This window comes from Pristis pectinata, chromosome 2 (assembly GCF_009764475.1).
Source record: "Pristis pectinata isolate sPriPec2 chromosome 2, sPriPec2.1.pri, whole genome shotgun sequence".
Taxonomy (NCBI): domain Eukaryota; kingdom Metazoa; phylum Chordata; class Chondrichthyes; order Rhinopristiformes; family Pristidae; genus Pristis; species Pristis pectinata.
The window spans coordinates 46159814-46187104 of record NC_067406.1 but is presented as its reverse complement, the minus strand read 5'-3'; the positions used below and the strand labels follow the sequence as shown (position 1 = coordinate 46187104).

General features: G+C 40.8%; 1 protein-coding gene across 1 annotated transcript in view; it reads left to right on the top strand.

Moving 5' to 3' along the window:
- The first annotated feature begins 778 nt into the window (after positions 1–778).
- fgf10a (fibroblast growth factor 10a) overlaps positions 779–27291 on the top strand; it is a 105401-nt gene continuing 78888 nt past the window's right edge. The window contains exon 1 of the mRNA XM_052042722.1: positions 779–1801. Within this exon, the coding sequence (XP_051898682.1) occupies positions 1513–1801 (289 nt within the window). The 5' untranslated portion in view covers positions 779–1512. The remainder of the gene's footprint in view (positions 1802–27291) is intronic.

Here is a 27291-nt window from a genome sequence, read left to right as displayed (position 1 = left end):
TTTATGTTAGTAGCTTGAATCTATTGGGAGAGATTGAATTCTGTTACATAGTGCATCTTTGCTCTGGAACTTTTCTCAGGCTTTCTCAATTTAATCCTGAGGTGACTCCATAATACAATGCATGAGGACGCTGAGGGATGCTGCATTACTGGTGTAGTAGATGTGCTTGAAAGACAGGGAGAAGTCAACAACTTTTGAATGACTCATAAAGGTGTACTATGATTTTTAATATAGGCAGCATAATAAAGTGATTGGGAACATATTTTTCTGCGTGTTCTGGCCGTACTGTGTTTAAATACAGAATCGTATGTTTAAGATCAAAACATTTGTAATGGTACAAAGTGCATGAGCTCCGAAGGGAGAATGTACTCAATGTATGACTCATGTTAACAGTTACAATCTGTTCATCAAGCTTTACTTAATCCTGTAAACATAAAGAAGCTCTAAAATAGAATACCTTATGTGGTTTAAAGAAGGGATAAAAGGCAGTGACTAGAAGTGCGAGCGTTTCCTCTACGGAAGCTAAGTACAAATGATTTATTAAATTAGGGCTTCCTTCAAAGTTGGCAAAGGTTAAAATAGAAATTAATTGTATCTATCTGCTCTTCCTGACCAGTATATAATCTGGTTTGCAGGACTCTGCGACTGGTCTCCTTCACAGGAACAGTCAGAAAGCAGCAAGCTCCAGGTGGCTCTCAAGTATTTCGCTGCCAAAAAAACCCACGCTGGAAAGTCCAAAGGGGCTCCCTAGAGGGAGTTGGGTTCAGCCCGGAAGAGAGTGAGATTAGTAAAGCATGATTATACAACCCATGCTGGTGGCCGGCTGTCAGAGGGAAGAGGAACAGTAACGGCAATTAGCAAGACTGAAAGCTCCAGAAGGCTTACAATCAGTGATCTGCATAGTTCCCTCAGAAGAATTTTCTTCCAGTGCATGGTTTCAGATGTCCACTGCTGCCTGATCCATAACTGGCTGACGCACCACTGTGGTAAGCACATCCCAGCTCAGTGTGGTAATCACTGACATTTTTCACTGGTTTTTGACCTGTTTAACCATAAAGCAAAACACTTCTGTCTTGTTTAAAGCTACCAGCTTCCCTTGAGCTGTCCGGTATCCTCAGCAGATTTGAACTAGCTTTGTGTGTCGTAGTCAAGGGAAAGTGAAGTCACTTCAGGACTCTGCACACCTTTCTGGAGTTACATTATCAACCAATACTCAGAAAAGGACATTCACAGAAACTATTCTTACATGACTAATGAAATAAAAATAAAAGCATCAAAGGGATATTTGAGGAGCACAGTAATTCTGCAAAACGTGAAAGGAAGTAAAAGAAATCCAACATTGGATATGATTTATCACCTGAAACATGGATATTGATGAACTTCATTCAAAGGATAACAGAGGTCAAACAGAGAAGACCAGCAACAAACTCTCAACCTGCCGCATAAGTGTCCTTGGTGTTCCAGTATGTTTCTTTTTATGAGACTTTTTCTAGTGCCAAGAGCTTCAGTACAATGTGGAAATGGATACTGACAAAGGGTGCCTCAGCCTTTACACACCTGGCTTATGTCTTTCTCCTCTTCCTGGTCTGTTCTTCGTCTGTTGCCTGCAATGACATCAGCAGAGATATGCTGTCTCCAAATATCACAAGCTCTTCGTACAGCCTGGGAAGGCATGTGCGCAGCTACAAATACCTGGAAGGAGATGTGCGGTGGAGGAAGCTGTTCTCTTTCACCAAATACTTTCTCAAGATCGATAGGAATGGCAAAGTCGGTGGAACAAAGAAGGACAACTCTCCCTTCAGTGAGTGTGGAATCCTTTTTCAGTTTCTTCCCGATGTTAGAAAGTATAATATTTACTTCAGTTTGTTTTATTTAAACTGGAACAACTGTTTTTTCACTTTCCTAGCAATAACGTTGTTTCGTAAATATCAACTCATTGCATGGTACAAGCAGAAGCTGTAAAGTATGAGTGGCTGCCTGCTATTGTCAGTCTTTGCATAATTTCTGGTACAATTGCTGCATAATGATTTTATTTTATGCCCGTTAATACTATCCAAGGGACCTCTAAATTGTAACCCAAGACTTAAGATAATTAGAGTGCCATTGAAGCCATTTTATGTAACTTTAAGAACATTACATCTTTTACAAGTTTAAAAAACAGTGCCTAGTTCTGTTTTTGATTTTTTTCCGCATGTTGCTTTGAGTGATTGCAGTTAAAGAGGCAAAGTTAAGGCACCACTACAGCTATTTGTCTTCTCCGATGCCTTCTTGTTGGTAACTCGATACTATTCCGTGTCTGTATTGTCAGTAACATATGTGGCAGTTTGTGGCTCTTTGTGGTATTCTGAAATTTTATGAGTCCTTGTCATATTCCTCTATTGCATTTTAAACTTCTAAACATTATAATCAGCAAGTTATATCTCAATGCAAAGTTATTAGGAAAATAAATTCCTTCAGAACAGTTAAGTACCAAAGATTTCATTTAAGGTCACTACTGGAGAAAAAAACATGGCTTTCAATTAGATAACGGAAGTTTTCTTTTTTTATTTCAACACAGTATCCGACATTATCAATGTCAATGTTTTGGAAGCTTTCCTCTCCCTTACAAAAGTTACAATGAACATGAGACCAGAACAGATTAATTATAGTCTCCTTGGTCCCATCTGTCCATATTTATTGTTTCCAGAATGCACAAGTCTAGTTTCTGTGTTCTGAAATTTCTGAAGTATGCTGTATTGCATTATGAATAAAGTAGGGTCAAGAAAAACATATGACTACTTGTCAATGAGACTGAGCAATGTATAAAATGTATAGAAAAAGAAAATGCACATTAGGTTGACAACAGCTTTCACTCATAAATGAATGGATCCTTTAGCCATCAGTATAATGCAAAATGGATGAAGTGCTATTCTTTTGTAACCAATAAAATATAGCAGATTTCAAGGTTATTAAATATTTCTTCAGTTACTGTTCATTGGCAGGAAGATATCAAGGCTGGAGACTGTGAACAATCCATTGAGTTTATCCAGCTCATTTCACTATTTGCCAACATTCTGTACTTGTGACCCTTACAAGCAATTTTATTTGTTTCCTGCAGCAACATAAGTCTGTATCCTTCCAGTCCCTAATCAAAAACGTGTCTACTTCTTTTGTCAGTGATTCACTCACCACATTTAGTGGCAACTTGCTCTATTAAACTATGACTCTTGAATTTGAATAAACCACCTCCTCAATCATGTTTAGTGGTTTCCTAAGCCTGTAATTGTATACTAATAATCAGTTATGCAACAGTGGCCATTGGGGCATAAGTGAGATATTTGAATTTGAATTCATGTCTGTTTCCCATTAATGGCAGTCTTTTCATTGTAAAATAAGCAACAGTGTAGGAATAATATATTAATGCATTTGTGATTATCTTACAATTATCTTATAAGTTCAATCTGCTGTACTTTGTATTGTTCATTTTTCATGAATATTAAAGAATTCAGTCAAGTACATAAGGTGTTTAAAATATATATCATTTCAAACCTGAACAAGATGAAAGAATTGCATAAAATAGTCAGTTGAGAGTTTCTTTAAGTGAATTGATAATGGATTGATTGACATCTTCTGTACTTAATGAATGTTAAATTATTTGACATAACCTGGACAAATTCTCATTTACTGTGCTATAATATCTGTGAGCAACATATAACAAACAAGCAAAATGATGGGCACAGGAGTGATATGTGACCATGTGACACTTACAGCACTGACCTGACTATTGGCTAGAACATCATTTTAATGTCATTGTGATGCTATCATAATACTCCGTAATTACAAGGGAACAAAGCCTTGTCATTGCTATGCCAACCCTTCAACCTGATGCCTTATTATGGTTTCTAATATGGCCTAAGTATCAAATCTGAGTGATATGTTTAAAGCTATTTTATTCAGAATGAGCAATAAATGTTATTTAATCATTATATTCCAGTCCTATTTGAATAAAGTTGCAATGTTTGCTTTTTAATCTTAGCTGTGTTAGGATCATTCAGTAGTGAAAGAGATATTACTCTGTTTTAATTGAATGTAATTCTAGTATATGTAACAAGTATTGGTTTGTTTGTTATTCAACTCAATTGTAGGTGCAATTTTTATGTAAGTTGCGAGACAACTGAAAAACAGAAAGCCTTACCTTGTATTACACTTTGACTAACCATTGGTAGAGCTCTCTAGTACTGATTTGTCACAAGCTAAGCCCTACAACATACATATGTTTTTAAACTGACTACCATACTGACATGATAAAGTTATCAAGAAGCAATTATTTAAAAATTTTGCTGAGCTAATGAAAAATGGCTTAAAGGAAATTGTAGATTTAGCAGAAAAACTTAACTTTTCAAGTAGCAGACTTTCCCTGTCTCAGGAAAGGTGGAGTGTGGGTCATGTTGCTGAGACTGGACCTTTCCTCAACATCAAAGGTAAGAAAATCCAAAAGAACACTTCTCTCTGGCCTTTCTCAATTACTTCCAAATGAATAACCAGAGCAACAATATTTCACTAAAAGCTGAACATCAAGTTAGCCCTTCAATTCTGGAGTGTTATAAGAACAATTGCCTTTATATTGTTCATTTTTAAAGTCAAATCTGGAGACCTAGGCACAGGTTGCTTTTCAACTCATCTTCTCTATGGTAGTTAACAGATGATTCATGATATGTTTCAATATATCATGGCTTAGGTGTAAACCATTGTAAAAGGACAGAATGAATAAGGAGTGGACAGTCAAGATAGGTGTAAACTGGAGAAGGCAAAATGTTGCAAAACCAGAGCAAAGCTCTTTAAAAAATAGTTCAATTTTCAGTGCCTTTCCGATCAAGTAGCAATTAAATAATTCATCCTTTGTTTGAAGTATTCAGAGTCGATCACACAAATCTAACTCATCCTCCGGAACTGCTTCTAATGGAAATGTCAACAGTCTCTATTCCTAGGTCATCTTATTTATTCTGCAAGGTGGATTCTGGGATCCACCAAAGCAATTTCTTGTATGTACAATTTACACAACAACATGTTTTATACATCCACCATCAATCAAACATGCAAATTGCATCTAAAATGAATTTATGGATCTGTAATTGTTCTAAAATCATGTTTGCAAGCTTACATTTCTGACTATGCACCTTTCATAATATCAGTAAGAAACAGGCTAGAAAGTGGCTAGAAAATGAAATTGAACTGCTAGTCCCTATTTGCAAGTTGGCAGGGAAAACAAAGTATCAGTCCTAACAGTAAATGTTGACAGTTTTATATTTGCCACTGCTGGTAGTCTCTGTGCAGATAGTTATATATAAGGAGTATATTTCCACAAGACAAGTCAATGTCAGCCAGTTTTACTTTTGTTGCTGTGGTGCTTTACCTTCAAAAGCAGATTTCAAAACTGTCTCTGAAAATGTCATTTTAATGTGTATTGAAGTTACCTTTACAAACCAAGTTAGTTTTGACTGAACCTAGCCTAGCAAAAGCAATCTAGAAAAACAAAAAAAAACTGTGGCTGCTGTGAATCTGAAATGAAAAGAGAAAATGCTGGAAGTATTCATCAGGTAAGGCAATATGATCAAAAGAGAAATATAGTTAATACTAAAGGCCTTTCATCATAACTGGTAAAAGTTGTAAGATACAAAGATAGATGGAAGGGAAGGAGAGGAAAAAACAAAAGGGAAGATTCATAATAGATTGGAATAAAGCAGAAATTAATAATAGATCAAAGTAAACCAGAATGGTAGTGAGACATGAAAATACAAAAAATGGGTCGAGAAGAAGTGTAGTTATTATCTGAAATTCTTGAACTTTTGTTGAATGTAGAGATGACTTTACATTGAGCTTTGTTGTAATAGTGTGGGAGGTCAACACGAAAAGGTCAGGGTGGGAGTAGGCCAGGGAATTAAAGTGACAGGTGACCGGAAGTGCAGGGTCATGCTTTCAGTTTGAAAGAAGGTGTTCTGTGAAGCATTCATGTAATCTCCCTTTGATCTCCCCAGTGCAGAGGAGAAGGCAAAATAAATAGTAAATACATAATACTAAATTGAAAAAAATACAAATAAATTGGTCTTTCAGCTGAAAGGAGTGTTTGAGACCCTGGGGTATTCCTTCCTCAACACACTGGTTCATTCCTTAGTCACTACAAACAGTCTCTCACCTTCACATGGTATCCTTTGCCCTTTCAATTCCCTCCTTCCCACCACGTGGAGACATGTAAGTTTCATTAATAACACCACTGCTCATGTCTATCAACCCTTTACAGGACATGTACTACACACATATGCCAAAACTGCTATTAGCATAGGTAATCAGGTGACCTGAGGAACAGGGTAGTATTATCTAAAATCACTATGAATCTATTCCATCTTAATCATTCCTGCCGAATTATGATGGCCAGAGAGTTATTTGCATTTTGCATCAAAAATATCCTGAGTGTGAAGTGACCACTTGTGTTATTGACAGCACTGTCATGATTTATCACTGTCATGATAAGATGGACTCTTATCCTCACAATCTATCTCGTTATGACCTTGCACCTTATTGTCTACCTGCATTGCACTTTCTCTGTAGCTGTTACACTTACCCTGTGTTGCATTATTGCTTTACCTTGTACTTTCTCAATGCACTGTGTAATGAATTGATCTGTATGAACGGTGTGCAAGACAAGTTTTTCACTGTACCTGGGTACATGTGACAATAATAAGCCAATTCCAATTCCAATTTCAGACCCTTCTTAAATCCCACACTTCTGGCTAAACTTCCAGTCACCAGTTTCCATAAGACCAAGTTAATGTTGGCCAATTTTACTTTTTTGCTGTGGTGCTTTACCTTCAAAAGCAGAATACAAAGCTGTCTCTGAAAATTTCATTTTAATGTGTACTGAAGTTACCTCTGCAAAGCCAAGACACTTTGGCACAGTGTCCATCTTCTCCTCATACCCCAGAAACACCCTTAAGATTTTTTTCTATGTTAAAGGTGCTATAAGTGACATGTCAATAGGAGATTATATGTTATTATGTTACATCTTCCTCTCCTCGTGCATGATATTCTTTCAGGTTTGGTGAGGGTAGTTTTTAACTTTTTAATCATTCACCTCCTCACTCAATTTTGCAGATATCCTGATGTCTTTGCACTTAGGGTTGAAGAAGATATGTAACTACCTCTTAATTGCGATTCTTAGGTTAATTGGAGGCAGGGCACACTTTCTGTTTCATCGGCTAATGCACTCTATGGTGCAAGACCATAAGTCCAGATCTAAAACAGCAAGACTATGAAGAAACCAATAGAATTAAGTTGCCTCATAAATGTAAATAATTCATGAAACTGACTAAAACAGGGCAATTTCTAGAAAATTGTAAATTAAATTTGATACAAAAATGAATCGGATGGGGTTTGGTGGTTCAAGACTTCTGGGATAATGCATATCATGATATAATCCGAACTGACAGTAAATGATTAGTAATCAGCTGCAGATGATCAATAAACCTGCAGTGATCATTTTCTTTTCAATGAGGATGTCAAAACACATCAGCTACAAAGAGTGTCCTGGTCAGTCAAAACTCAGGAAGCCTCAGGCAAATGAAGTGAAAATGAAATAAACTACCCCCTGCCTCTCCTGTATATCCATTATAATAAAGAACAGATAAACAGGAGTGATTTCCAGGCAGCAACCTGAATTGCAGGTTTTGATATTTTAACAAAGATTGTGCGCAGTAGTCATTCTTTATATACTTTCATATTATATGGTAATATATCAGGTCTGTTACATCATAACTTTATAGCACATAGGTATCAATTAAATGATTACATGTTTTATTTATGTTTATATATATGTTTTTGTTACCATCTGACAAAGAAATTTATAAGAATACCCCCCCTCCCAACTGTAATCATGTGGTTTGTTTAATATCTTTTTGGACATAACCATTGAAAATCTAAAAATAGAATCATAGAGTTGTACAACATAGAAATGAGCCCTTTGGCTCTCCATGCCCATTCTGACCTTTTTGCCCATCTACACTGATTACATTTGTTGGCATTAGGTCTGTATCCTTCTATGCTTTGCCTATTCAAGTGACGATCTTAAATGCAGAGATTGTATCTGATTTCACCACTTCCTCTGACAGTGAGTCCCAGATATCAACCCCAGCCTATCCAATCTTTCCCCATAACTAAAATCCTCCAGTCCAAGCAACATCCTAGTGAATCACCTCTGCACTCTCCCTACATCTTTCCTATGGCGTGGCGACCAAAACTGTACACAATACTGCAAGTGCGGTCTGACTAGTATTTTGTAAATTTGCAGCGTAATGTCCCAACTTTTTAATCCTATGCCCTGACCTATGAAAGCAAGCATGCCACATGCTATCTTTACCAACCTATCTACCAGTGTAACCACTTTCAAGGAATTATGGACTTGAACCTCAAAGCCCCTCTCTTCATCAACATTCTTCAGCACCCTACCATTTACTATAAATGTCCTGCCCCAATTTGACTTCCCAAAATGCACTTGTCAGAATTAAATTCTATCTGCCAACACTCCGCCCAACTTTCCATCTGAGTTATATCCCGCTGTAGACTTAGACAACCTTCTTCACTATCTACAACACTACTAACTTTTGTGTCATTTGCAAACCTACCAATCATACCTCCTATGGTCACATCCAAGTTGTTAATATATCACAAACAACAAGTGTTGCAGCACTGATCCCTGTGGTATACGACTGGTCACAGAATTCCAATCAGAAAAACATCCATCTACCATTACCCTCTGCATCCTGTCAACAAGCCAATTTTTGAACCGATTGGTCAGCCTGCATTGGATCCCATGTGCCTTAACCTTCTGAACCAGCCTACTAATGCAGGACCCTGTCAAATGCTTACTAAAGTCAATGTCTACCTCTGCCTTCATCAATCTTCTTAATTACCTCCTCAAAAAACTCAATCAAATTAGTGAGGCAGGTTTTCCCCCACACAAAGCCATACTGACCATCCCTGATCAGCTCCTGTCTTTCCAAATGTACATAAATCCAATCCCTTAGGTTTCCTCCAATAATTTCCTGACCACTGATGTAAGGCTTACCGGCCTGTAGTTACCTGGTTTATCCCTACTGCCCTTCCTAAATAATGGAATAACATTAGCTCTTCTCCTGTCCTCTGGCACCTCATTTGTGGCCAAAGAAGATGCAAAAATCTCCATCAGAGCCTCAGCAATCTCCTCCCTTGCTTCTCATAGCAACCTGAGATAGATTTCGCCTAGCCCCAAGGATTTATCAAACCTTGTGCATCCCATGACATCTAAAACCACCTCCTTCTTAATACTGACCTGCTCCTAAACTGCTTATCTTCCACGTCCTTCTCCTTGGTGAATACAGATGAGAAGTCTTCATTTAGGAGCTCACATACATTAGCTGGCTCTACACATAGACTACTCCTTTGGTCACAAAGAGGGCCCACACGTTCCCTGGCTACCCTCTTGCTCCTGATATACTTATAAAATGTCGTCCTAATTTCTTTCTTAAGTTCTCTCCTTCACAGATTCTGTTGCAGTAGCCCTTTCTAATCAATGTGATTCTTAACTATAGAGGGGTTTGATGTTCCTTTCAGTTGCAAAATCTCCTGCCAATCTGAGCATCACAATTTATGTTCGAGCTATGCAAGTAAATATACACAACCGATATACAGTATGATCATTCATTTGATTGTTAGGCTATTGATGTTAGAAAAATTGATAGGAGGACAAAAGAACAGGTTAAGTGGGAAGCAAAACATCAGCAGGTGGAATACAATGTGGATAAATTTGATATTATCTGCTTTGGAAGGAAGGATGAAAAAGCAAATTATTATTTAAATTGAATGAGACTATAAAATGTTCTGGAACAAAGGAATTTAGGAGCCCTAGTGCATGAAATACAAAGGGTTAGCACACTGGTGCAATAAATAACTAGGAGCACTCATAGAATGTTGACCTTAATTGCAAAGGATATGGAGTAAAGAAGTAGGGAATTTTTCATGGAATTTTACGTAGCAATAATGAGACTGGAGTAATGTGTACAGTTTTGGTCTCCATGTGGAAGGGAGGATATACTTGCATTGGAGGCAATGCAGAGGAGATTCACAAAATTGATCCCTGGGATGAAGGGGTTTGAAGTATGAAGAGAGGTAAAGTAAGTTGGATCTTTGCTCATTGTAGTTAGAAGAATGAGGGGTTATCTTATCATAAAGATTTTTGAGGGGGGTTAACAAACTGAGGATGTTTCCCCCAGTCAGGCTGTTTTGAACAAGTAGGGGAATAACTTTGGAATAAGGGTTCACCTATTTCAGACTAAGATAAGGAGAAATTTCTTCTCTCTGAGAGTTGTGAATCTTTAGAATTCTCTAACTCAGAGAACTGTGGAGGTGGAGTAACTTTGGAGGGCCAAGGCTGATCCAGGACCCCTGCCTGATCTCCCCATCCATCTCACCTGGACCAGAGACAAAATGTTCCAAAGTCCAGCTGGGGGCTTACATGATAGCATAGACATGAGGACAGGGTCTCTGCAGTACAGTGAAGAGGCTCCACAACAACATGCCTTGACTGCTTTTAACAGCCAGCAGCACTCCACTCCGCTCCCAGCTTTGCCAGCTGTTAAAATGATCAATATTTTTAATGTTTTTGTTTGCCTCCTACATTAAGGGACATATAAAAAATATCAATTGAAGCAAATAATTTTAAATTCTTTTTAATCTTTTTGATACATAAGTTAATACTTTAATTTAGCAGGGAAAAAGTGACACTGAGAATAGTATTCTGACAATAGACTCCTCATGGAGTCAGAATGGGACACAGAGTTGCAAAAGTAACTTGAATTTCTGTTGGGAAATCTGCTGCAGCTATATGAGTTGGTTAGAGGCAGTTTTCTATTCATTTCTATAGAAGATAATAGTTTTGAGAGATTAAGGTAAATTTTATTACTTTCAGATTTTTATAATTAGGTCATTTTAATGTATTTAACTGTTTTTACTTATTACATTTTCCTTTTAATAAGATGTTAATAATATGAATATCCTCAATAGTTTTGAATATTGATATTTTGTATATCAGAAAAAAGTCAAGAATATTCAAATCTTCAAGCTGCTAGAGGAGGTGGTGGAGGTAGGAATGTGTGTATTCTTCTGCTTGAAGAACAACAAGTTTACATGATGACACTCTGAGCTATCAGCAAGGTCAATAGTATGTTGGTCTGTATTGAACGAAAATCAGAGCAAGAAATCTTGCTACATTTGTGCAATGTGTAATCACATTTCAAGAACTTTGGGAAGTTTTGATCTCATACCTAATGAAGGATAAACTTGCTTTAGAGGTGTGGCAACAATAGTTCACTGGACTGTAACCCGAAATAAGAGGCTGATGTATTCAGAAGGTGGTCAGCTCATAGAATGAAGGGTGACCTCCATGAAGTGTGAGAGATGTCAAAAGGCTGATTTCCCTGATTGGAGAGTCTAGAACTGGGGCTCATAGTCTCATGATTAGTGCTCAACCATTTGGAATTGAGAAGAGATTTCTTAAAATTAAGGAGTTTTGAGTCTTGAATTCTTAGCTGTAAGGGCTGTGGCTACTCAGCTGTTATTCCTATTCAAGGCTGAGATTGATAGAATTTTAGACTCTAAAGGAATCAAGAGTTGATGGGGTTCAGGTGGAAAAATGGAGTTTCCCAGGGGTTTGTCATGATCGTATGAAGAGCTAGAACAGACCTGTGGCCACAAGTAATCAGTTAGGGATTTAAGAAACAAGAGCAGTTGGCAAATTTGATATTGTGTCCAGAAGGCTACAAAACATTCAGAGGGAAGATACCATGTTACTCCTCAAACTTTCATTGGGTCTTATTGCAACATTGTAGGAGGCCACAGACAAACAGGTTTTCACTAACTCCAACGCAAGTATATCCTTCCTTAAATATGGGGACAAAAATTATACACGGTAGTCCTGTCCAGTCTCATTCATGCCTTGTAAAGTTGTTTCAAATATTCCCTGCTTTTATATATCATACCTCTTGCAATAAAGGCCAACATTGCAAATAAGACACACCAGCGGCTTTACTTCGTTAGGAGATTTGGTATATCGCCAAAGACTCTTGCAAATTTCAATAGATGTCCAGTGGAGAACATTCTGACTGGTTACATTACTGCCTGGTATGGAGGCTCCAATGCACAAGAATGTAAGAGGTTGTAGAGGGTTGGAGACTCAGCCAGCTTCATCATGGCACAACCCTCCCACCATTGAAGTCATCTTCAAGAGGCGGTGCCCCAAGAAGGCGGCATCCATCTCTAAGGACACTCACCATCCAGGACATACCTCTTCTCGTTAATACTATCAGACAGGAGGTGCAGGAGCCTGAAGACCCACAGTCAGTGTTTTCGGAACAGCTTCTTCCCCTCCACTATCAGATTTCTGAATGGTCTATGAACCCATGAACACTACCTCATTATTCCTTTTTTTTGCACTATTTATTTACTTTGTAATTTTATGTCTTTGTATTGTGCTGCTGCCACAAAACAACAAATTTCATGACACATAAGTCAGTGATAATAAACCTGATTCTGATTCTGAGCCTTCCTGATCACTTGCTGTACTGCATTTATGTTTTGTGCACAAGCACCACCAGATCCCTTAGTACCACAACATTTTGTTATCTCATCCTACATAAATAATAATTTGTTTTTTCATCCTTTCTTCCAAAACAGAAAACCTCACATTGTCCCACATTATATTCCATCTACCAACTTCATGCTCACTCACTTAATCTATTTTTGAGATCTCCTCACAAGTTGCTCACCTGCCTATATTTGTATCATCAGCAAATCTGGTTACAGTAAACTGACTATCTTTTCATCCAAGTCATTCATATAATTTCTAAGTAGTTGAAGCCCCTGCACTGAGTTGTAGTTAATGATTTTCAATCCAAAAATGACCGATTTATCTCAATTCTCTGTATTCTGTTAGATAGCCAGTCCTCTATGCATGCCAGTGTATTACTTCCAAGCCCATTCATTCTCATTCTGTGCATTAATGGGCCACCCCTATTTCTTCTGATTCCTGATAGGTCAAAGCAGAAGTTTTTATTTATTCTTCCTTGGGATGCGGACATCACTGGAATTGACAGTATGTGTTGCTCATCCCTAATTATCCCTGAACTGAGAGTCAACCACATTGGGTCTGGAGTCACACATAAACCAGACCAGTTGAGGCCAGCATATTTTCTTCACTTAAGTTGATTGGAGAGGCAGATAAGTTTTTAACAACAGATCAGTAGCTTCATGATTGCTGATACTAGCTTTTTAAAAATAGAAAATTCCTGATTCACTTAATTACTTGAATTTAAATTCCCCACCTGCAATGGTAGGATTCAAACACATGTCTCAAGATCTCTGACTACTGTAGTAACTGCTATGCTCTGCTATGATACAATCCCCTCACCAGTCAATGAATGTATGTCAAGCTGCTAATATTAGAAGAGTACTGACAGAATGTTCTTTTCTCACACCGGGCACTAAAAGGCAATTTGTAAAACAAAATACTCACTTTGCAGCTGTTGAAGTTATAACACAGTCAAACTGGAAAATACCCAGCTGATTCCAGTTCAGCTCCAGGTCATCTTGCATAATAGTAATGGGAAAATTGCAATAACACAGAATGTGCAGTGTATACACACCATGAGCCAAAAAATATATGGTTTTGTAGTTACATATTTACTTAACCATTTAAATTTAATCAAATTGATGACACTCTTTCCACCAGTTTCTCGAAAATTTTGAGTAAGGCCCCTGAGATCAGTCCTTGAAATGTAAGATGCAGCACCTTTCACTCTTTTCACCTGATTGCAGCACACTAGGCTCCCGTCAATGCACATTTCAACCTCATTGAGTCACATTAAATCCTATCACATCACATTAGCGTACTTAGTAAGAAATATTTCCCATAACAGAGGTGTCTAAAACCAGTGGGCATTGGCTTACAGAAAGGTATAGGAGATATAGACAGCATCTGAGCAAGATATTTTTTTCACCCAGAGAGGATCCTCCCAGGATCTGGAATGTACTTCCTGGGAGGGTGGTGACCATTTCGATGTTTAAGTATCTAGTCAAACATTTGAATCACAAAGGCATAGATGGCTATGGACCAAGTCCTTGGAAAAAGGATTAGCATAAATGAGTACTTGAAGGTCAGAATGGACAAGGTGAGCCAAAGGGCCTCTTTTGGTGCAGTACAGTTCTATGACTCTGTGCAATCTCCTGGAATTCTCATTGCCATTGCCATTTTCTTGAAATATAATTAGTTTAAAGGCACATACTGCTGTTAGTGTACTACAAGCCATCAGAAGGATTTCATTGGGAAAGATCTGTTTAATTTTAAATCAGTTTTAGAAGTCATTGCAGGACTTCAAGTTCAGTAATGACATAGAAAGAGACTCTGAGTGAGTGCATGTCTAACTTGAATCTGGAAATAAATAATTTTCCTTGTGACCCAAATCATTCAAACTAGGCCTAGACAATTACTGTGGGTATAGAACTGATAAGTTTGTAGAAATTCCAAAAACTTTTTCTTGCTGGTGTATTTTTGGCAGATGCCTTTATATTTCTTCGGAATTACGATATTTTTGATGAATATGTAGCACTCCAAAGCATTATTTTTAAAAGAAATGATTAGTCAAAAATGCTTGCATCTGTTTACATAAGTCCTTGTTCTTTTTGCTGCATTCTATTCATTTCAAGTAGAGGTTAATACTGTCAGGTCAATGTGTGAAATTGTATCTCCTCATAGTTTTTGACATCCCACATATTGACCTAGCATTTCCTTTTGAAGAAGGCCTAGTCCTCACAGATAATATGTCACAAGGCACTAAAAGTGTCAGAATCCCACAGCAGGCTTGTAGTAGCTTGTTACTTCCCCCTGTCCTTAAAAAAAACTGGCTGACCCACTCAAATCTAATGAGGGCAAGACAACAGCCAATGACACTAGCTCCAACTGAGAGAACTGACCCTGAACAAAAAATCATTGTTTTTTAAGATTATGTTTTGTAAAATGTAAAATGCATACTTAATCTCATTACTCAGATATTAAAATACTTCAATCACATCAAAAAATGTGAGTCCAAGATGTTTATTATTAAGCGTGGCCTCCCCTTCTGGGTACTTGCACATTCTCAGTAGTGTCTTTCAATGGAACGATCTGCTAAATGTGCTCAGTTCATAACTGAAGAAATTGGAGAAATTCGCACTGTTTGGGTTCCCAGATTTGAATGATACCTCCCTCAAGCTAGTCATGAAGCAGTATTGATGGAGGAGTTTATTGGCCAGTACTTTCTGTTCCTATGGCTAAAAGAAAGTGCGTAACATTCTGCCTATGACTTACAGGTGAAAAATTAGTTTTTTAATCAAAAATTTTAATTAAATAAAAATATAAGGATTTATAAAAAAAGATGCCCCAATGTTTCTCTTGAATACAAAAAAGTTTGAATTTCAGCCATTAAGAAATTCCACATTTCAACATTAAATATTATCACAGATGTCAGGGGTCTGTGGACGTCTTTCATGAGAAATAGTGATGAGTATTATTTAAGGATTTGAAGTATGAGTTATGAAGCCTCCATAAACAATCAAACTGTAAGAAAGCCTGCAGTTGAAAGATGAATCCTTCGCTTTGTACTTCAGATTCTTCATGTAGTTTGCAATTGTGTGTAAAATTGCTAGCGTAATATATAAGGCTGCAAGCTGGCTCTTGATGACAGAACACATTTGTTGTACTTAGTTTAAGGAATTATTGTAGTGATATTTTGCATATTATAGCTTATTAACCAACTCACATATCATGTTGCATTTATGTGGTTAGATCATGCATCACTCAACTTATCAATTCAGCTAAACTGATGTTGCAGGCTTGGAAAAGAACCATACAATAATTTTAATATTTTAGAGCAAAGAGAAATGAAGGAATGACAAGCATGAATGAAACATTTGAGACCCAAGTAGTTACATATTCCTAGCTTTGAGAAAATAGAGCTCAATTGTGCTGTGCAAAATTAGCAACATGAAACATAACACATTCACTCAAAAAGCCACCATTCACTTTTTTAATAAAGGATACTTTAAATATGTTGGAAAGTTCTTTAAGGTATGGATAAAAGATTTACATATGAGTATGTTAATGGTTTCAGATTTGACAAGTTTTAACGTATGAGTGCAGTCATTATCTTTGTAAAGGTACATTTTTCAAAGGAAAAATAATAGATCTTGTTGGTTATCATTTGTAGCAGATTATCCAATAAATACCAGATATTACAGCATTGATGCAGCATTTTATCAGATTACAATTTCTCAAATTGGACATATGCAATTAATCACTTTTTAAGGTTAATGGGGCTGCTTATGTGGAAAGCTTATCCTGGACATTAAACTAGAGTTTCAACATTGAAACAGAGAGCAACTGACGCTTGAAATTAACAATAATTTTACACTAAATGCTGGCAGTATTTAACATCAAGTTATGCAAGTGATCTTTCACAATGATGGAAAGAAAATGTGACAGACATTTTAATCCAAAATTTAAATATAAATATTGCACTAATCTTTCCAAAATTTCAATATTTAAATTTCAACAGAAGTTGTTTCAATGTACAGTAAAAACCTAAACAAATATATGATCTAAAGAGAACATAAAGTGCATTTGGATTATGGTTTAGGCCTTTGCAAGCCTGTTGCATCTTGAATTCATATGGCACAGGCAAAGTGGCTTTCAAGGAGCAAATTTCTACACAAATAATTATGTAGTTTTGAATCATGTTGTTCAACCTCAGAATGTATTTTCACTATTATCAATATTATTGAGTCCATCATTCAGTTATATGTACATATCAGTATAAGAGTGAATTATGATGTGCAGAGTTGGAGATCAGCCATCAGTGCCTTCCATTCCACCCACGGGAAGTAAGGAATAATCTGCAAAGAATAACCTGCGGTTATATATTTCACATTTTCAGTAATTGTTACTGCTAATGATTTTGACTTTTAAAACAGGAAAACTGCAAGAACATGTGGCAATCAGAATGTTCACAAAAGGATCCAAAGAGATCAATGTGGTTAACAAACAAATAACATGGTTCTGTTATTACTATTTGAGGGTGCTTGCTCTTCTTCAAATAACGTCGTGGTGTGGCGACTTACCGTCCGCGCAAGCGAGCCAGCTCGGCAGTCGGGGCGTGCGTTGTCGGAGCGGCGAGGTCCAAGATGGCGCTGGGCCTTCGTCTTCCCCGAGCAACGGGGGAGAATCCGCGCACGCGAGATGTTTTGATAACGTAGCGCGTACGTCATTTCCGTTTTCGGAGATTGGGAACTGCGCCACTTAAAAGGCCTGCGCAAGGCGGGTAAATAAATCAGTCTTGTTCTACAGCTTGCAGACTCGTGTCTTTATTCTCGTATTGAGGTAGCAGCCGCTACATTGGTGACCCCGACGGTCCAAATGGATTTTGGACCCACACAATGACAACGCAGTGGCACTCAAGCTGCACACCGTTTGGATGCTTCGGCCCCGCCTGTGGTTCGACCAGGCCGAAGCCCAGTTCCAACTGCGGCAGATCACCTCCGACTCCACATGGTACTACCATGTGGTCAGCTCCCTGGACCAGGAGACAGCCACCCAGGTTGGAGACTTCATCCAGTCTCCTCCGGAGGGAGATAAGTACCCGGCTTTCAAGGCCCTTCTCATTCGGACCTTTGGCCTCTCCCATCGTGAGCGCGCCGCCCGCCTGCTTCATCTCGACGGCCTGAGGGACAGATCTCCATCAGCCCTGATGAACGAGATGCTGGCCTTGGCTGAGGGATACAAGCCCTGCCTGATGTTCAAGCAAGCCTTCTTCAAATAGCTGCCCGACGACATTCACCTGCTGTTGGCCGACGCCAACTTCAGTAACCCATGTGAGGTAACCGCCCGGGCAGATGTCCTGTGGAGGGCCAAGCGCGAGAGCGGTTTGTCCGTCGGCCAAATCGCCAGACCGCGTGCCCAACGCCTACCTAAACCAGTCCCAGCAGCTGAGCGACCACACCCCAGAAACACAGACGACGACACTGACGACCAGTTATGTTTCTACCATCAGAGGTGGGGGGAGGAGGCCCATCAATGCCGCCCACCCTGCAAGTTTCAGGGAAACGCCAGAGCCAGTCGCCGCTGATGTCTACGTCAGCTGGACACCAAAACAGCCCCCTATTCTTTTGGGACAAGCAGTCCAGATGTCACTTCCTTGTCGATACTGAAGCAGAGGTCAGTGTTTTACCTCCGACCAGCTGTGACACTCGCAGCAGGCAACAGGGACCCGCCCTCAAAGCTGCAAACGGCACAACAATACGAACTTTCAGTACCCGTACAATCCAATTACAATTCAACGACAGCCGTTTTACCTGGAACTTTACCCTTGCCACCATCGCCCAGCCACTCCTGGGAGCCGACTTCCTCCAAGCCCACAACCTGTTAGTCGACCTACGAAGAAAACGGCTAGTGCACTCCAGAACCTTCCAAACTTACTCTCTGGGAGAAGCCAGCCCACCAGCCCTACGCCTAGACTCCATTTCCCTGTCTGGCAACGAGTTCACCAAGCTCCTAGCTGAGTTCCCATCGGTTCTGGCACCTCTGTTCATGAATCCGATGCCCAAACACAGGGTGTGGCACCACATCACTATGACAGGTCCACCCCTTCACGCCCGAGCACGACGACTACCTCCAGACAAGCTCCGCCTGGCAAAGGAGGAGTTCCGCCTCATGGAGGAGCTGGGGATCATTCGCGGGTCAGACAGCCCCTGGGCCTCCCCCCTGCACATGGTCCCCAAAGCCACCGGCAAGTGGAGGCCCTGCGGCGACTACCACAGGCTGAACGACACCACCAACCCAGACTGCTACCCCGTCCCTCATCTCCAGGACTTTGCGGCAAACCTACACGGGGCCCACATTTTCTCCAAGGTGGACCTCGTCCGGGGATACCACCAAATCCCCATCCACCCTGATGACGTCCCCAAAACTGTGCTCATCACTCCGTTCTGCCTCTTCAAATTCCTTCGAATGCCATTCAGCCTTAAGAACGCCGCACAGACCTTCCAGCGGCTGATGGATGCAGTAGGCCGCGACCTGGACTTCATGTTCATTTATTTAGATGACATTCTCATTGCCAGCCGTAACCGCCAAGAACACCTTTCCCACCTCCGCCAACTGTACTCCCACCTCAGTGATTTCGGCCTCACTATCAACCCAGCCAAGTGCCAATTCAGCCTCGACTCTATCGATTTACTCGGCCACAGAATCACCAGCGAGGGAGCAACACCCCGACCTGCCAAGGTAGACACTATCCGCCATTTTGCCCGTCCCAACACGGTCAAAGGCCTGCAGGAGTTCATTGGGATGGTTAACTTTTACCATCGTTTCATCCCTGCAGCAGCCCGTATCATGCACCCTTTATTCTCGCTGATGTCTGGCAAGGGCAAGGACATTGCCCAGAATGACGAGGCCGCGGCTGCCTTCGTTAAGGCCAAAGAAGCCCTAGCAGACACCGCGATGCTGGTACACCCCAGGACAGACGTCCCAACCGCCCTCACGGTGGACACATCTAACACCGCGGTCGGTGGGATACTGGAACAACTAATCGAAGGCCGTTGGCAACCCTTAGCGTTTTTCAGCAGGCGCCTTAGGCCACCCGAACTTAAATACAGCGCTTTTGATCGAGAACTACTGGCGCTGTACCTGGCGATCCGGCATTTCCGGTACTTTTTAGAAGGCAGGCCTTTCACCGCTTTCACTGACCACAAGCCATTGTCTTTCGCCTTCTCTAAGGTCTCCGATCCCTGGTCAGCCCACCAGCAGCGACATATGTCCTACATTTCCGAGTTCACAACGGATATCTAACATGTCTCCGGAAAGGACAATGTCATTGCTGACGCAATCTCCAGACCGACCATCCACAGCCTGTCTCTGGCTGTAGGCTACGCAGCCCTGGCTGATGCACAGCAAGCCGACGACGAACTGCCCAGCTACAGAACCATAGTCTCAGGCCTGCAGGTCCAAGATTTCGTAGTTGGCTCAGGTCAACGGACCCTCCTGTGCGACGTCGCAACAGGTCAGCCCCACCCTATCGTTCCTGCAGCCTGGCAGAAACGTGTTTCCGACTCAGTACACGGGTTGGCGCACCCATCCATCAAATCAACTGTCCGACTAGTCGCCAGCAAGTTCGTCTGGCATGGCCTGCGCAAGCAGGTCAGTGAGTGGGCCAAGACTTGTCCGCACTGCCAGACATCAAAAATCCAATGACACACCAAGGTCCCGCCACAGCAGTTCGAGCCTACCCATAGAAGGTTCGACCACATTCACATCGACCTCGTTGGTCCCCTGCCTGTTTCAAGAGGAGTGCGGTACCTCCTTACCATCGTGGACCGGTTCACAAGGTGGCCAGAGACAACCCCTCTTTCAGACATCACGACCAATTCCTGCACCCAGGCGCTGCTCGCAACTTGCGTCCCGCGTTTTGGTGTTCCGGACCACATCACTTCAGACAGGCGCCCAGTTTACCTCCAGCCCATGGTCTGCACTAGCGAACATGCTAGGAACACAGCTGCACACCACCATGGCCTACCACCCTCAGTCAAACGGGTTGGTAGAACATTTCCACCACCATCTGAAATCAGCCCTGGTGGCCCGCCTGAAAGGTCCTAACTGGGTCGACGAACTTCCTTGGGTCCTGCTCAGCATACGCACTGCGCCCAAGGAGGATCTCCACGCTTCATCAGCTAAACTCGTGTACGGTGCGCCCCTGGTCATCCCGGGGGAGTTTGTACCCGCCCTTAGGGGACAAGAGGAACAACCCGCGGCAGTCCTAGGAAGACTGCGCGAGAGGCTCAGCAGCTTGGCACCGATTCCCACTTTGCGACATGGTCAGTCCCCATCCTGTGTGCCCAAGGAACTATGAGACTGTAAGTTTGTTTTCGTTCGCAGGGGCACACCACGGGCACAGTTGCAACAACCATACGAGGGGCCATTCCGGGTCATCAGAAATAATGGGTCCACCTTTATTTTGGACATTGGGGGCATGGAAGAAGTCTTCACCATGGACCGCCTCAAACCAGCCCATTTAGACCTACAACAACCGGTTGAGGTCCCAACACCGCGACGCAGAGGCCGACCACCCAAGCAATGGCTAGCACAGCCTGTGAACTTTGGGGACCGTATCACTGGTTCTGGGTGGGGAGGGGGGGTTGTGTAGCGTCTCACTGTCCATGCAAGCGAACCGGCTCGGCGGATGGGGCGTGCATTGTCAGAATGGCAAGGCCCAAGATGGCGCTGGGCCTCGTCTTCCCCGAGCGACGGGAGAGAACCCGCGCGTGCACGGAAAGTTTTGATGATGTAGCGCGTACGTCATTTCCGTTTTCGGAGGGCGGGAACCGCGCCGCTTAAAAGGCCCGCGCAAGATGGGTAAATAAATCAGTCTTGTTCTACAGCTTGCAGACTCATGTCTTTATTCTCACATCGCGGTAGCAGCCGCTACAATGGGACATTTCCAGTTTGTCTGAGCAAGCAGAGAGGGGCACAGCTTGAAGCACTTCTATCATTTAATTGAAAAGCAAAAAACTGATGATGCTGGAAATCTGAAATTGAAACAGAAAAGGCTGGAGATACTTAGCAGGTCAGGCAGTATCTGTGGAGAGAGGAACAAAGTTAATATTTCTGGTTAATGACCCTTCATTACCTCATATCTAAGATAAGATAAGATAAGACAAGATATCTTTATCAATCACATGTACATCGAAACACATGGTAAAATACATCTTTTGCGTAGAGTGTTCTGGGGGCAGCCCGCAAGTGTCGCCATGCTTCCGGCGCCAACATAGCATGCCCACAACTTCCTAACCCGTACGTCTTTGGAATGCGGGAGGAAACCGGAGCACCTGGAGGAAACCCACACAGACACGGGGAGAACATACAAACTCCTTACACACAGTGGCCAGAATTGAACCCGGGTCGCTGGCGCTGTAATAGCGTAACGCTAACTGCTGCACTACCGTGCCTGCCACCTTATGCTTACGTACTGGAGTGGAGCCGCATTATCACTTATTTCCTTGTACATCACTACTTTAACCATGAATAGTTTTAGATATGTCAAGAATGCATATACACTGTGGTCCATTTATATTATTAGGATCAAAATACTAATTGAAAATTACTCATTGGCAAACCCACAGAGTAAAATAAGCAACATTAGTTTCAGAGAACCACTGGCAGCAGTATTTTAAGAGGCATTCAGGTAGGGGCTTTCTTCAGATTCTTCCTCCTCAGAAGGAGCCAAAGGAGGCAAGAGTTAGCATGGCACTGGCAGGCGACAAGGCTGTAGATGACTGGCTTCACAATGCAACTTGATATTACCCATCCTCCTGAATGTGACTTTCCAGTTGCATGAAAGATGCAAGAGAACCTGCCAGTTTCAATGCTACTCTCTTTGAAAAACTATTAATTTCCCAGGGTTGCTGGCTCCACTTGAGCCTTACACCTCATCGCCATGTTATGTCCACAACCTTCTACAGAGTGAGAGAGCCTCCTTATGAGAACAGAATGCTGTCCATGGCAGCCTAGGAATGTCCATTTGAAAGAATTATTACCTGTTTGCAAGTCTTATGCAGCTTTTGAACACAATTCACTTGGATCAATAGGAATGGCTTATTCTCTACAGATTCAATAATTATAAAATTCTTCACAATAATGATGTGCCACTTTCATTTATTTTTAGTGGGCCAGAGTATAATTAATAACATTTTACTTCCTTCCTCCTGCTGATCTTGTGATACTTCGGCACTTTGCCTTAGGCTACCAAGTGCCACAATCCCCATGGGACTGGCATGATGAATCAACATCTGCAAGAGAAGGTGACCCATCCAGAAAGTCTGCACCCTTTTCTTAATGATTTTGTGTCAGGTTGGATTATAAAAGTGAGCTGTTAAAAATCACCCTATCTGTGAAAATGATAGATAAGGAATTGTGCAATAAATTTGAAAGAATAATATTCTGCTGAGTAGTAAATATTAAAGAAATAAATCATAAGAAGACCATGTGGTAATTTCTAATTGATATACTTGGTAAATAATAGGAAATCTTCAGCAATAAGCACCTTACGTAACTAATTACACATAAGGTCTTAGGCCAAGATGGTGAACACGATGATTTGAACTTTGTTGAATGACAGCGTCTTCTCTCCCTTGAATTTCTTTTCAGTGAAATAACTAAAAAGATTCAAAATGTTCGGTCAATTGTCAGTGAAATGGCATAGTACTCAAGACAAAAAGACCAATTCATGACCTTTGCTGCACCAGATCGCTTCATCTGGTTTCCATCAGGAACAACTTAATTAAATGTTTCAATCTTGTTTTTGACTGCCTTGGTAATGGGTCTCTTATGTTGTGTGGAAAATATGGCTTGTTGACAAACTCACACTAAAGAGACTTAAAGTTTAATTGTGCTTGAATGGCACCAATTTTATCTGCCTCAAATAGGATTCAAACTTAACAATCTGAGGAAAATAATAAAAGGTTTCATTCTTCCTCAGCATCTGAATTTTACTTCTTGTAGTGATCAGACCAAATGAACTAGAGCAGATGAGCAGATGGGGCCCGATGGCTCAGAATATTGTGGCACAAAAGTACATTTCCAAGAAATTGGATTCCAATAGATCTTTATTTATAAAAATGATAGAAGATGCTGGAAGTACACAAGAGACTCATCAATAGAAGAAAAAGAAAAAAAAGATTTAAGTCCATATCATTAAGTTCCTGATTTCAACTATGTTGATACAAAGGGATAATTAGTGGCAGTGAAAATGGAAGCCAAGTGTCTCCCTGAGACAGGAGGGATTATAAATCAAAACAGAAGATGCTGTAAACACTCAGCAGGTCAGCCAGCATCTGTGGAGAGAGGAACAGTTAAACTTTCAGGTCTAGGACCCTTCATCAGAATTGGGAAAAAGAGAAACAAATTAGAGAAAAGTTGGAATAGGGAGTTGGGTGGAACAAAGGGAATGGATCTAATAGTATGAGATCAGTGACCTAATGTGGCAGTTAAGACCAAATCAGGCTTCTTTCTCTGTGGAGTGTTTTGCTAATGGTTAGGCTGTGGGACATGTCCAGCAGGCCAGACCATACAAAGTACTGAGGCAAAATGATGGCAAACAATAGTGACCAGTTCTGATTCAAACAGAGAGAAAGAGTGAGTCAGAAAATTCAATACTGAGTGCTTCAGACAGCAATGTGCCCAGACGGGAGAGGGGCATTTCCTCAAGTTTACATTAGGCCTCATTGTTACAATGCAGGACACTACAGACTGAAACATCAAGATGGCTGTGGGATGGGAAGGATTAAATGTGGCCAGGTGAGAGGCATCCATAATGTGTAGCCTGTTGTTTCAGGATACCTTAGCGAGAGCTTAGATTATCCTATCTTTTTTTATGGACCTATACTGTTGATTGCAGGACCAAATGAGACTGAGTGAAAAATCATGAAAAGAATTTACTTCATTTCTAAACTTCTATCGATGGAGGGTGTTCATAAATAATATTGCAAATATCTAGAAATTACTCCATTGTAGATGCCAAGGTTATTTTACTAGGCAGAGAGGCTATGAAATTCAAATATTTTTGAAAATGCCAAACAAAAGAGAACTATTGGTTGTAAGTATTTAAAAATAATTGGATTCATTTCAACCACAGAAGTTATGAAAGAAAGTTGTGGCAATGTGGATATTCTCCAGAGAAGCTATAGCAGTGGATTACTTACTAGGTGGCTGCTCTGTTTCCAAGTTGCATGTCAAAGGTTACCAGAATTAGACAAGCCATTACACTACAAAGGGATTATTAGTGCAGCAATCCAAGATAAATATGCATTTTTTTGTGTGAAGCAACCAACATAATGCTGGCAGCTGTAATTGCAGCAATATGAAGCACAGGCGAAGTTGCTGTGAGCAAATTTTTGGCTTAAGATGTAAATTGAAATGTCTCAATATCAGTAAATTCATTTTATGAGTTCTGTTGATATGTTTGGTTGAGAATGCCCCGAAAGGCATTGGGCATAAACTTACTGAGCTGTGGGCAGGGGCTCTGTAGAGAATGGCCAGCGAGGTTTTCCTCACAGGTCGACTCACCTCTGACTTGTACATTCACAATAACGTGCACAAATCATTGACGAGCACATCTGACCTCCTGCTCCATTGCTGGAGCCATCACTAAGTCAAGGGGCAGAGCAGCAGGGCCTGATATACTTTGTATCTGATCAGTTGGTTAGTGCTATCCCATTCATTGATTGGGGTTGCCTACCTTGATTAAAGATATAAGTGCAAACAAATAATTTGTTTATGTTTTTCTTTAACTTCATGGTTTGAATTAATTTATAGTATCTTACAGTGTTTATTGGTAAATTTACATATTTTTTAAATTTAATCAGAGACATTTAAAAATAGTCAAACTCCCTCAACATCAGCAAGCTGTCAAAAGGCCATCAAGATATTCCAGCAACTAGGCCTTAGGATTTTCCACCAATCCTCACAGCACACTCTGCTTTACATCATGCATTGAACCATGGACAGTTTAAGACGACCAGAGCCCTCATATGGAACAGGCCTAGCTACAACTCTTCTGCCCCTCCTCTGCTGGGTTCTTCTGGTGGGTCAGCTTACTTTTCCCCCCTCTTCTGCTCCTGGTCACTCTGAACCCCAGCAGGACCACAACACCTATTAACCATAGCAAGGAATTGGAAAACTGAAATACTTAGTAGTACCTGACCAAGAGAAAGTATTTTGGTATAGTGGATATAAGGTTTAGATACATGTGCTGCTTAGCCTAATTTTTGTGCAGTTACTCACTTTTGTTCCTTTTGTTTCTACATTTGTGCAATGAGTTTTAGTTTGCATTTCAAAATCGCACTAACTGCTCAACTATATCACTCTGAAGAATCCCATGGCTTCATGGCTAACTCATTCACAAATGATGAAGTAGTCTCTTTATATGAAATTCCTCAAGGAGACAGATTCAATGACTTCTTTCCTCAAAGACACGATTTATTTGTCAGCTCATCTATTGCCGGAGGATCCTTCTAACCTTATTGACAGAACAAAATGCAATGTACTAAATAGCTGGCTTGTGAGTTACAACAGCTAAGATACTCAAATACTTTGGATCTCTTCTTAAGATCATCAAGTATTTTAGTAATTATTCTTCCAACATAAAGTCACCAGTTGGGCCTGAGTTGTTAAATAATCCATCAGCCCAAACATTTGTTGCTGACAAGCCAGCATTTTGTACAAGCAAATATGTAGTACAGACAGTGAAACAGCCAAGATTTCTTTTGTTTATCAGATCTCCATGGTTATTCTATCCACAAAGCCAGCTTAAATAATTTCAAGACAAGCAAGGAACTTGTGAAGTAAAAAATTAGCAGTATCATTTTTGGTTTAGTTTTAAGGTTAATGGAAATAAAATAAGAACAGATGTAAACCAGTCTGCCATATTACACAGTTTAGACTTCTGCACAATGTCAAAAATAGTTTTCGTCACTGTAAGCAACATCAGGATACAGAGTATTTGCATCTTTTAGAGAACTCTGAAAATAAGAGTAGAGGGACTTTGATTAACAGATGCAAAGAATTGTGATATATTTGTTTGCATTTGGTTATTTTACAAAGTCTCTTAGACCCTAGAACTAGAGCATGATTTCCTTCCAGTCTAGTTCTGTAGGAGGCAATAGTGCTCTCAATGGGGTTTGCTGACTTTGCACTGGTGGTGCACGTGCTTCAATAATAGCAGTGCTTGAACCAGAGAAGAAGCATAGTAGCTTTGTAGCCAGAGCCGTGGACCAGGAATGGGGCATGGCATGTGGCCAAGCTCAGGATCTGGTGACTAGGCGGGGGTGCACGTGTGTTTGTCTGCGAGCAAGTGAGTGAGCTTGTGCCAGGTGAAACCTGTGCACGTGTCCATCTCTACGTCTGAGCATCAATGCGTTAGTACTCACGCAGCAGAGTCTGGTCTCCAGATGTCAAGGTCCCCTGGCCGCTCGATGAAAACATTGCTCTATGAAGCCTGTGTGTTAGCTGATGTGCAACAACCACCCCACATTAAAAGAGACCACATACAGGCAACTTCTACTCCCTCCTTCTCCTCAAATCACCAGTCGTGAGGGATTGCTTGAGAAGAAGAAGGAGAGAAAGCTTGATGGGGTGGGTGGGTGGGTAGTTAG